Genomic DNA, 12,632 nt, shown 5'->3' with positions numbered 1-12,632 from the left:
CCCTGGGTTCGATTCCTCAGCACCACATATACAGAAACTAGCCAGAGGTGGCGCTGTGGCTCAAGTGGTTGAGTGCTAGCCTTGAGCAAAAAGAAGCCAGGGACAGTGCTCAGGCTCTGAGTTCAAGCCCCAGGACTGGCAAAAACACAAAAACACTAAAGCCATCCAGAACAGGAAACTTTGTGAGATTCTTATCTCCAATTAACTATCAAAATAAAAACCAAAACAAATATTATACACACACACCTTTAGGTTATATGTATAAATCATATATGAAAAAATAAATGTGTTGCTTAGTTTAGGGTTCCATCGCCAAAATATCTCATTATGCATATGCCAAATCCCAAAATCTCAGGGCTGTTTGGGTAAGGGTTATCCCTACTGTACTTTTAATGTTTATTCAATCTGTTATGAACCCTATCTCCTTTTCTGTCTGTGCACGGTGCCAGAAACGAAGGTGGCAGAGACGTCCTGTTACCACAGGAATGAAGACGGGACGCAGTACGGATACTGTCACGTAGTGAACGGCACGCCCGTCCCCTGTGAAGCGAAGTGAGTGGCCTTGCTGCCCAAGCCTCCCAGCTGTGGGCTACGACACCCTGCCAGCCCCTCAGCCTAGCTCAGTCCTGGTCAAGGAAGGTGACTGCAGCACCCTTCATTTGACATCATCCACCAAGCGCCTTCCTGAGGTCCTTCACAGTGAGCACTGCGCACGTGGGTGCCATGCGCAGTGAAGAGAGGTGAATGCTAACCAACACTGCATGAGTCTGGTTGGGAATTTGCTCATGAATCCCCCAGCATTCTGCCACTTGAGCCACAGCCCCTTCTGGCCATTTTCTGTATATGTGGTGCTGGGGAATTGAACCCAGGGCCACATGTATAGGAGGCAAGCACTCTTGCCACTAGGCCATCTTCCCAGCCCCCCCAGCATTCTTTAGAAGCTTCTTGTAACCTACTGGTTTCTCATTGTGAGTCTCGGGATAGACATAGTCATTTACCCCGAGAAATGTCGGATACAGGGAAGACACCGTGTCACTTACATGTGTGATGCACTTGGATGAAGGAAAACATATGTTTTTAAAAAAGGTTGACAACGTACCTGAAGAGATGGTTTGATGATTTTGATATTGATGTCCTAGAAAGAATTCAGTTCACAGTAGATGAAGTTGAGATTTTTCTATATAATTTCTTTCCTCCAATTTTTGTTGTTGCTGTTGGTTCTGGAGCTTGCACTCAGAGCCTGGGCACTGTCCCTGAACTCTTTTTGTTCAACCCTAGCCCTCTGTCAGTTTGAGCCACAGCTCCACTTCCTCTTTCTTCCAATGTTAAGATGATCTCTAAAATCCAAGTTACTGTAGATTAAGTTATATCTGCCATGTTCGTATTTTATACGTACAATGTAATTTAATAACAGGAGGCTGAGCAAAATCAAAATTTTCCCAAGTTTTTATACTGATCATGGATGTTGCTAGAGGACAGATATTGTCAAAGCCGACTACAGTTTGGGTGTAGAGTCATCTCTTCAGGGAATGTGGATATAAAGGACAAGTCTTCATCACAGTATTCGGTGATAACGGATAAAGGATGGTGATAAAGAATTGTGCAAAATTTCTGACTGTTACATGAAGCAATTGAATGTCATTTGACTGGCTTTGTCTCATACTTTTTTGTGGTAAATGAATGGCTTTCTTGGGTGTTAAGCAGATACAGTTTCATCTTCAGATTCAGAGGAAGTTCTTTTAGTGATTCCACTCAGTGTCTAAAAGGGATGCTCAGCTATACTAACACCAAACTAGAGCTGAGCTCAGGACTTTATCTGTTAGAAATATTCTTCTGAAAATCATAATCTCAAATACATAACTCTATGTTCTTGGGTGCCCTGGTGGTGTTTGGAATCCAATTTCTTTTTTTTTTTTTTTTGGTTAGTTGTGGGGCTTGAACTCTGTTCCTGGGTGCTGTCCCTGAGCTCTTCAGCTCAAGGCTAGCACTCTTACAATTTGAGCCACAGCTCAACTTCATGGAACCCAATCTCAACATACCTTTTCTCTCCATTATACCTTTGACTGCCATTCTCAAGTGTTTCTTTTGATCTGTGTGGCTTCTACTACAGCTATTGCATCTCAATCAGTAAAAAGGAGAAATCACAACGGAAGAGAACACATCCCCATATCAAAGACTGCTTTCTAAAATTTAGACTTAAGACTGATCGGTTCCCATTGGCTAGAACACTGGCAACTGGCAAAAACTAGCTGTGGGAATATAAGAAATTTGTTTACCCGTGCAACAGTGAGCTTTGCTAATATTCAGACTTTCTGTTGCCAAGGAATAGAGGAAGATGGATATAAAGTACAAGTAGAAGCCTCTGCTAAAGAACAGTTTTGTTAATTAACATGAATAGCCAAGAGTGGATATCTATACTTGCATAAAACTGTAATTTGAACATTCAATCTGTTTTAATTTTTTCCCCATAGAGATTTCATGTGTGGGAAGCTGTTTTGTCAAGGTGGGTCAGGTAATCTACCCTGGAAAGGATTTACAGTGACTTTCAAGACCTGTAAACTGTTTGATCCTGAAGACCCAAGTCAAGGACTAGACATGGTGGCCAATGGTACCAAGTGTGGAAATAAGAAGGTAAGCTGAAGTTATGGCTTTCGCTCAATATGTCTGCCATGTTCTTTGTTGTCTTGCTTTCTGGTTATTCAGTAGCTGACTTTATTTCCTAGCTATTGGGTTTAGCATCTAGGGGTCTGAATCCAGACCACTAAACAATTAATAAAAATAAAGGGTGACCCAATGCAATAGTGATACTCATAAGAAAATATGTTGGAAATTAACTGTAAAACTTGGGGGGAAGGTGGGAGAAAGATGAGGGAGGGGGTAACAAGTATGACAAGAAATGCACTCACCTTACATATGTAACTGCAACTCATCTGTATATCACCTTGATAATAAAATCAAATTTAAAAAGAAATTTAATGGTAGAAAACCTAATAAAGAACAAGAACAAAGATTGTTGTTAATATTCTCAAAATTCCTGGTGAAATTTTCAAATAATGACTTACACAGTCATGATTTCAAGAATAGTATAACATTGTTCTGCTGATAGCATACATATGACCAACATGAAACATGAATATATAACCCGCATGTGTGTTACTTCCCTACACTGTTTAGAAACAAATACAAAGTACCAGGTCTGAGACACTGAGCTTTGGTGAACAAATTTACACACCCATGAGAAGATAATAAACTCACACTCAAGCACTGCTAAGTCAACGCACAGGCTTTGATAATGACGAGATTTCACCTAGTATCAGAGATTAGAATTATTCTGTTTATTACGTTCTGATATTTATGTTGCCCAAAAGCCTGATTTTTCTAGCACCATAAAGCTGACTCTAGATATATTATCTACTTTATTTAACTTGCTTCAGCCATTTAAATGTGAGTTAATTTACCGATGGATCTAAAGTTACCTTTGTGGCTCAGTTTGGGTATGTCTCATGAAAATGTTTAGCAAATAAGTAGAAAGCACTGGGTGAAGCTGACATCATCTTTGAAACCTGCAAACAAAAAATAAACATTTAAAAAAGTTCTACATGCTGCTGGTTTGAAATGGAAATCTCAGTTGTCTCCTGCAAGAAGTTCTTACAGCATTTACCTTCCTTCCCTGCTTCCTAAGATGCATTACCCTTGCCCAGGGCAAGGCTTAGTGCCCAAAGTAGGCAAATTCCTGCAGCAGCCCCCATACATTTGTGTCTTTAATACTGAAAGTTTCATACTTGCTTTGGACAGTAGACGATGCTTTTCGAATAAAATTACAGGAGGCAGGGCCGTGGCCCAAGGTAAAAGCTCAGCAGACCTGCTGCGGGGCAAAATACCAAGCCTGCCATCCATGGGACACAGTGGCCAAAGAAGTGCCCCCCTCCCCCCCACCACTTAACCAGGGCTGCATTCATTCATTCATCCATTCATTCCTCCCTCCCGTGGCAGTCATCCTAAGCCCAGGATGACATAGTCACACTTCATCAATTTAGTGTTCTAAAATTGTACACATGATAAAGTCCCATCTGGAAAACACACCAAGTGCTGGGTTTTCTGACATACAAAGTGAACTGAATGACGGTCCTGGCAACAGAAGGTACAGTGCTCCAGGCAGTTGCTCACTCGCCGAGCTGCAGCCCTGACCTCCTCCCCGACGGCTCCCGCCTCCCTTCCAGGTGTGCATGAATGCCGAATGTGTGGACGTGGAAAGGACCTACAAGTCCACCAACTGCTCCTCCAAGTGCAAAGGGCACGCGGTGAGTGTGGAAACGGGGCCCCCAGACTGCTGGGTGCGATGTCACCTTAGGCCGTGGAGCTGAGGCGATGGAGCCCGGGGACGCTTTCCTCTCCCAGAGTGGCAGGTGTTAGGTTTACCTGACCCCCAGTAGTTTCGTGGAATAGGAGGCATTCCTGAGGAGAAGCCATGACTGCAACCCTGGGGACTCATTCACAGGAACCCCAGGCAGCTGGAAGCTTCCAGAGCAGGACTCTACATGCCTACTGCAGGATGGACTTCCTGTGGACGCAGGGGGCTAGGGTGTGTGGTTAGTCTGGTGTGACTCATCTGCCCTTCTCCTGCAGGTGTGCGACCACGAGCTGCAATGCCAGTGCGAGGAAGGGTGGGCCCCGCCTCACTGTGAGGATTCCTTCACTGTCTTCCGTAGGTAACAATGTAGCTCCCTGAGACCCGGAGAACACGGGTCCCGTCCCCAAGCTTTGTCTCCTACCATATGGAGTCTTGATTCCCCTCTGCTTGTCATCCTTGTCAGATGACTCTCCAGAAGCTATTGACTTTAGATAGATAGATTCAAATATAGTGTATATATCACACATGTATGTAATATATTATACACTGTATATATTATATTGTATATACATTGTATTGTACATATATTACATAGTGTGCATATATTGTATATAAACAATATTTATATTATACAATATGCACTGTATATAATATATACAATTATATATGCTATACTGTATACTATATTGTATCGTGTTACTCTATTGCATATAGTAAGTATGCAATACTTACTATATGGTGACATTCAGCTCCGGTTTCCAGGGTGAAGAGGACTTTAAGGAGGGAGCTGCTTTTTCTCCACGCTCCTTCCTGACCTTCTCTTTGGTGGGTCTGGTTTGAGTGTCTAGATGCTGTCTCTGTGTTGCTTTTCAGGCTCTGGTACCAGCCCTTGCCTCTGTAGAGCAATTCCTGTGTTTCATCCTAGAGGCATGGCAGTGCCATTCTATGTACAGGGAACTTGATGGGGATGGGACTGAATGGACCATGGGTTCTGAGTTCAGATTCTTCTGACGTTCCTCAGTCATTTCCTTTGGATGTGTTGTCTGTGATTTACTACTTGGGTCTATCCCTAGCCCTTAACTTTCTGCTCTTGTGGAGCTCCTAAAAATATTTCTGGTTTTGTAGTGTTCTATAATGTAATTGCACACATACACACACCCTTTTTGGATTCAGCATGCATTTGTGAAGGGTAGAGGGATGTCTGTGTGTGTGCATAGTCACAATTGTGAACTCTTCTTGCATTTGTATAACAATTTATCTTGCAACGGGATTGCTAATCTCTGCAAGGAGAGCAGTAACTGTTTGCATTGATCTCCGAGTTTGTACTGCCTGGGCTCCTGTAGTTTTAGGCTATTATAAGAGAAGTGAGTACGCAAGAAAGCAAAAGATTGGATCTATGCTCATTATAATCAAAGCAGCAGGTGAAAGTGAACGTCAAGGAATATTCATTCAAACCATTCCCAGATCTGGGGTTACATAACTTTCTTTTCTGGCCATCATCATTTTAATATCGAGCAACTGGATCACTTAGCTGTGTCCCCACCACTTCCATCATTCATTTTGCAGATCCTTATTCATTGCTGAGAGGAATTGAATTCCAATATTTTTCTTTTGCTTGCTTCATTCAAATTTTTTTTTTTTACAAAAGATCTCATTACTGCTCTGCCATCTTCTTTACTCCATATTATTTTTTAAAAATCTGGCAGCCCTTTGTCTTCTCACCACTTAAAGATACCACTGCAAAGACTTCTCAGTAGAATGATGTTTTGCCTCCCCCCATATTAAGTGCTTCCTAGAATTTACCCTTGATTCCCTCTTTATAGACTTTCACAATAACCATGACCTTTTCATGTCCTTGGTTGTTAGAGGTCTTCTAGAAGAGACCTTCTCTTTTTTGGAAAAGATAGATGGACATTGTGGCAAATAGGAAAACAGGGTCGGGGGGGGAAGGGGGGATGGACTGAGGGGAATTCCTCATGACCACAGGAGGCTCCTGGTTTGTCTGCTGCAGATTTCTCCATTGTGGTGGGAGTTCTCTTCCCGATGGCAGTCATATTGGTGGTGGTCGCAATAGTAATCCGGCACCAAAGTGCTCGAAGAAAGCAGAAGAAGGTGCAGAGGTAAGCTTGGCTCTTCCTGCGGGGTCTCTGAGTTCCCTTTTGGCATTCACATCATAGCGTGATCTCACCTTACACATTGAAGTTGCACTTCAAATGTGCATATGCACACATTCTTCTTGGACTGTACATTGCTAATCCTTTCCATTAGGAAATATCGTAGCCATCAATGTATCTTTTTCTTCTGGTAGTTACTCTATCTATAGTTAATAGTAAGATTGACAGTAATTCTCATTATCAAAGATTTTCACACTTGTCCTAAGAACACAGTGCCAAGCATTAATTAATCATACTAATTATATGATAAACATTGTGCTTAAGACCTTTGGTATCCACTGTTCGCTTAATCTTCACAGGAACAGCAGCAGGTAGTTTCTTATTACTTTCAATGTAAAGATGAAAAAGTGAGTTATATTCATCCTTTCAATCCTATCAGGTTAGGGGCTTCACTTTGGACTGGTATAGGAGAGCTCAGCTCTCTGAGCAAATGTGCTTACAGTCTTCCCAAGTAAGAGATGGAGCCCTGGTCTGAATCCATACATGCAGGAAGACTGTGTTTTGTTTATTTGTCAGTGCTGGGGTTTCCTCAGGACTCTGTTCCTGCTAACTAACAACTTGAACACTGGACACCTATTATCACCCAGCCCCCTTTTCCCTTAGTTAGATATGAAATATTTGTCCAGGCCAACCTGGACCATGATCATCCTATTTACATCTCCCACATAGTTTGCCTAACAGGCATTTGCCACCTCACTGAGATTTATTAATGGAAATGGGCAAAGAGATATGGAGAAGGCTTCTCATGAACTTCTTATCAAGGCTAGCCCCAAATCCTCTTCCTCCTGATTCTTGTCTCCCAAATAGCTAGGATTACAGTTGTATGCTACCATATCTACCCTCTTTTTACATTTTTAAAGACTCATTTATTCCTTCATAATGAGTATTTAATAAATATTAAATGAACAAAACGTTGATGAAATGCCATAATTCAGGTTAAAAATTGGGCACAACATTACTTTTCAAACAGAATCCATGTTCTGTAGAAAATAAGGAAAATGGGCAGCAGTGATTATGAATTGCAGGAAAATGATGGTACTTTCCAAGAAGTAAATGCCAGAGAATGCTCTGAGGAGCTGATATTAAAAAAAAAAAAAAGTCAGTCCATTACCAAGCCTGGCACTGTGGGTAAAGAAAGTTGGGCACCACTGCTGAGATTTCCCCATGTGCTGATGGAATTTCTCCATTTCTATGATGTGTTCACGTGCAGGCCACTACCCACCAGGAACAGCAGGCCACACAAGCTGAAGCCTAAATCCCAGACGCCAAAGGCTGTTCGACCCCAAGAGGTGAATTCCAGCCTGAACGCTTCCAGCCACAACCCCAGCTTGTGATTTCCCACTCTTGTCTCCTGTTTACATTCTTCCTAAGAGCACTGACCACATCTACTGCACTGTTTAGTATATAGCAAGGGTGATGGGCCCTGTCAGAACATACTCAGAGAAGTCGCCTTTGTTTAGTGTTGATCACGAAAAGAATTCCTCTCCTGAAGAGGGAAGGGCGGTAAAGGGGAGCGCAGAAAGGGAGGGAGGAGATGCAATCCTGCTGTTCCATAGACACTATGTGGAAAATGACCTGTGTAACTTGTGGGCAAGGAGGGGAGGGAGAAACGGAGAAAGTAAAGGAACGGTAGCAGTGTCAAAAAGAGAAATATGCATGAAATGGTAGCCCCTCTGCCCAACACATTAAGAGTAACAGTACAGTACTTTTTTTTTTAATAAAAGAACTAAAATCCAGGGGCTACTTTGCGGCTGGGGTTCATGAAATAAATAAAGGGACAATGGGAGCCATGAGGGAAGAAACCAGATGTTGGTTTCTGTCTGTCTCTTTCTCCTCGACGCTAAATCAATTCCTTATTTGTATAATATGTACAACCCTTAATGCCTTCGTCATGTTCTACAAGTTTAGAGATTTGCCATGAGGCTTATGAATGATGTAACATTGGTAAAAATGTTTCTGCTGGAACTTTCCTTTGTGGCCCTTGGGGAGTTCTTCCATAGTTCATGGCCTGGGCCACTGTGACATCCTGCCTGCCCTCCGGCGGTCAGGGGACTTAACGAGTTCCCGCATCTTGAGAGCATTACTTTTTGGGAAGATGCACTTTGGAACCCAATGGTTTCACTTAACCATATGATTTCTTCCCCTTAGATGAATCCAATGGAGAAGCTTCCTGTGTCCGATCTGCCCGTGGAAGGCAGTGAGCCTCCAGCTTCCATCGTAAGTTAAAAATTTCTCTGCTGTATCACTCAGTTCAACCTCCAGGAATAATTGGTCAAAGGCACAGTGACCACACCCAATGCCTTATTCAGAAGGAGTTGACCTTTGTGTGCATAACAATATAAATCACACAGTTTTACAAACACTTCTGGAAGTGAGAAATTCTATGCCTCTCTGTTCTATTCCTAAATTTAACACCTAAACTTAGACCCCCAGAGCAGGGCAGCTGACAAATCATCAGTTACCAATCTGCTTTATGAACTACCCTTCTTAGCCAGTATAGCACATTCAGGAAACTGGAGAATCCAGGTTCAAGTTGCCGACACAGTGTCAGATGAGGACCTCCTCATGGCTTTTAAATAGCTGACTTCTCCATTTTCTCTAGAGAGAAAGGAAGAGAGGCAGAGGGAGAGGGAGAGAGAGGGAGAACGAGAGGGAGAGAACTTCAACCGCAAGCCCTAAGCACCTCCCCAATCAGTCCTCACTTTGGGGGATTAGATATTCAATATATAAATATGTGGGGAGAATTGAACATTCACTCCATAATAATCACTAGCATGGCAAATTGATTTCCCATGGACGTGTGACCAAATTGAAACTAGGTACCCAAATCAAAGCCATCAAAGTTACAGGTGTAGACGATTCCCATGGGTAGGCTTTTGTTTTCCCTATGCCTGAAAACAATTTAAATCCTTTTATCAGCCCATGCGTTTTCAGTACCTCGCCTTTGAACTGAATTTTCTTTATTTTCTTACTAGTTAATCACAAAGCCAGATTTTCCACCACCACCAATTCCTACATCTATATCATCTTCCTATGACCTGGTAAGTAAACACCGATGCTCTAAATGTTTCTGAGTCCCCTGAGAAAGTCTTCCCCATAATACATGAGCTCTGGAGATGGGCCCTTTTGCAGCACAGGTTTCTCAAACAGCAAAGCCTCCTTGTTACATAGAGGTCCATAGGACTATTGAACCTTTATTATGAAACAGCAGTTCTTTTATCTTATAATTGCTGAGACATGATAAATACCTGCATTGTATTAGGTAAACATCTCATTTACACCATCATTTCTAGATGCTTATCTCAGAGGAGATAAAATCTTATCCTCGTGGCATTTACTATAACCTATTTTAGGCCACTCAAGGCTAATTGTTACAGGTTGTTGTAGGAGATAGAGTATGAAAGAATAGCTCACAGACAAGCAAACCTGGAATAAAAGTCAGGTGATCAGGAAATAAGGAGTGGAATTCATATACTTACCAAATCGTTCCTGAGACTGTTTCCCAGTCTTGAGGTTCGCTTTTTAATAAACAAACAAACAACCCTAAAGTTTAGACGTGTTCACTGGGAGAAAACAAATTACATGTACACGGAACTTCTAATTCCCCAAATACAATTTGTGCCAAACTAAATAATACTAATGAACATAGTGAGGAGAATGTGAATGGTTGTGGAATCATGCATGAAGCAAGAAATCCACTGAGCAGTCAAGTGTGAATGGGTCCTTGGCATTGGGTAGAATCTTAATGAGTAAAGAGAAGATAAAAAGTAATTTTGTAAAGGAAACAAGTTTTGCTGAGATGGGTAGAGCCTATCATTCTGGATACCAATTTACCGAAAAGAGGCGAAAGCATTTCTCACTACCGTTTTCAAAGGTAAGGCATTGACTCCACCTACATTGAGAGATCTTTACCCCAAAGTACAGTACAGTAGCACTCCTGGCATCAATAAGAAATGCTCCCACCATGAGTAAGTCCACTGAGAACAGTCGGTTGAGTATGTATTGAGGGCTAACATAAATGTTGTGTTTCTGAAGAAAGAGAAGAAAGGTGTGCCCCAAATCCCTCTTTTTTCCAGTGGACTTCTCAGAAATGTTCCCTGAGGATACAATCTCTCATGCAGTGTCAGCCAGACCCACAATCTCCTCCTGGTGGCCTGTGCTCTCCATGTTAGGCTAATTGCCAAGAAAAACACTGGGCTCCCAGGACAGTGTTTTTCTTACCTTCCTTAGGGGTGCCCCATGTCTCTACTTCATCCCAGCTGATGGTAAAAAAAAACTCCATTAAATAGGATGTATCTTTTCAGAGAATGAGTTCCAATTCCTTAAAAGTTCCAACTCACTGTCTTTCTTCTTTTTCCTTCCTAGTTTCCTTTTTCCTTTCTCCCTTCCTTCTTTTCTTCCTCTCTCCCTTCCTTCCTCCCATTCTATCTACCTATTGCTATGCTCATTTATATTTATCTGTATCTAACATGTAAGAAACACTGATCATTTAAGAATATGATCTTTTTTTTCAAGGGCTCGAGTCCAAAGGTCTGAAGCAACAGCTAACTAGTGACTGGTAAACAGATGATCAAGTTGGAAGACTGGACAATTTGGGTGAACAGATATGTTTGCTTTCTCACTACTATTTTTTTCATAGCCCTAAAAGGTTAACATTCTTGATTTGTGCTATACTTTCATGAGATTAAGTAAAACTTTTCAAGAGAGACATCATCGTGAAAAAATTTGGTTTTAGTTGGATTTTTCCTCTACGTTCCTGGAAAAGACAATTTTCTATAGAAATATCTGTAAACCTTAAATTTCTAATTAGTTGATTTCTTCCTAGTACCACCCAACTTTTTTACTCTGATATTGACTGGTCAAATAACTTGGAGCTCCTTGATTTGCTGCTTTGAAAGGAATTATTGTATTCTCTAATTAAAACAAAATAAAAATCAGAAGGGATGGGAAAATGCATTTCATTATTCTGAATTACAAGCACTTGATAGTTTTAACCATTAACACATCAAATTAGGAGGGATAGGAACATGCATTTCATTATTCTATGAGTTACAACAGCTTGATCATTTTAACTATTAGCACATCAAATTAAGAACTCTAATGACAAAAATTATGTAAACATTCTCTGTATGTCTCCTTGTATTGTTATAAATTTTTAGTAAGTGTTTCATTTGAAATTTGTCTATAATTGTATAAAACCTTTTTTGCACAGAAGTTCAATTGTAGTATTTCCAAACACATATAATGTACTTTGATTCACACCCTAAAGAGTAAAATATCACAGATATTTGCAAAATTCAGTTACTGCAGGGATAAAGGGAGCTGTATTTTCTGTATAAAGTTTTCATGAAATGAAATAATATCATAAATCAAGGATTTGAGACCGGTGACTCACAGGCCCTTTTTGGACTGCAGATGTAATTTGTTGCACATAAATATGTTGACCACATAGTATTTTTAAATGTTCTGAATTTATTGCTAATATTTTTTTAACATGCCAGATCTTGCAAAAAAAAATCCAATTTCCCAGCTCTGGGAAAGCAATAAGATGGGTTTCAACACCAAAATCTCATAAACCCTGATAACCACAGTTTACTGGAGAGAGGGTCAACCTTGTCCATTGAAAGCCAAATATCTCTCTTCCACTCTGCTTTCAGAACCTCAGCTTTGTCCAGCTGTCCATTTTAGCCCAGATGACCCCGACTTGATCACAGTGGTAAATCTTCATCACCTTAACTAAATCATAATAATCCTATTTTCCTTGGCAGTGGTTGTTTTGGACATGAATGTATGATGTCCCATTTTTCTCAATGGGATGAGAAAGAATGTATGCTGGAAATGGCTGGGAAATATTCCCTTCAGTTTTCTTCTGGCTGTTGGTATCTGGTAGTACAGGTATACTGGACAAGATAGAGCAGAAAAGATGAACCGATAGTCATAGAACTGGTAGATGTCATAGATGATGTCATAGAACTGGTAGAGCAAGAGTTCCTGAAGTCACCCCAAACGTTATTAGGACTTCCTGTATCACCAATAACTATTTCTTGTTGTTCAAGCTATCTGGAGTTGAGTTTTTTCCGTCTCTGACACGAAGTCATCCTAACTAG

At 41.1% G+C, this 12,632-nt stretch overlaps 1 protein-coding gene across 1 annotated transcript in view; it reads left to right on the top strand.

The window, feature by feature from the left end:
- Adam28 (ADAM metallopeptidase domain 28) overlaps window positions 1-12,632 on the top strand; it is a 39,597-nt gene extending 26,965 nt beyond the window's left edge. Inside the window, exons 15-23 of the mRNA XM_048330988.1 lie at window positions 450-552; window positions 2,472-2,631; window positions 4,221-4,301; window positions 4,627-4,705; window positions 6,363-6,471; window positions 7,736-7,814; window positions 8,674-8,742; window positions 9,501-9,550; window positions 12,500-12,632. Of these exons, the coding sequence (XP_048186945.1) occupies window positions 450-552; window positions 2,472-2,631; window positions 4,221-4,301; window positions 4,627-4,705; window positions 6,363-6,471; window positions 7,736-7,814; window positions 8,674-8,742; window positions 9,501-9,550; window positions 12,500-12,632 (863 nt within the window). The remainder of the gene's footprint in view (window positions 1-449; window positions 553-2,471; window positions 2,632-4,220; window positions 4,302-4,626; window positions 4,706-6,362; window positions 6,472-7,735; window positions 7,815-8,673; window positions 8,743-9,500; window positions 9,551-12,499) is intronic.

The sequence above is a fragment of the Perognathus longimembris genome, chromosome 21, assembly GCF_023159225.1.
Source record: "Perognathus longimembris pacificus isolate PPM17 chromosome 21, ASM2315922v1, whole genome shotgun sequence".
Taxonomy (NCBI): Eukaryota; Metazoa; Chordata; class Mammalia; order Rodentia; family Heteromyidae; genus Perognathus; species Perognathus longimembris.
This window is presented reverse-complemented; position numbering and strand designations above follow the sequence as displayed.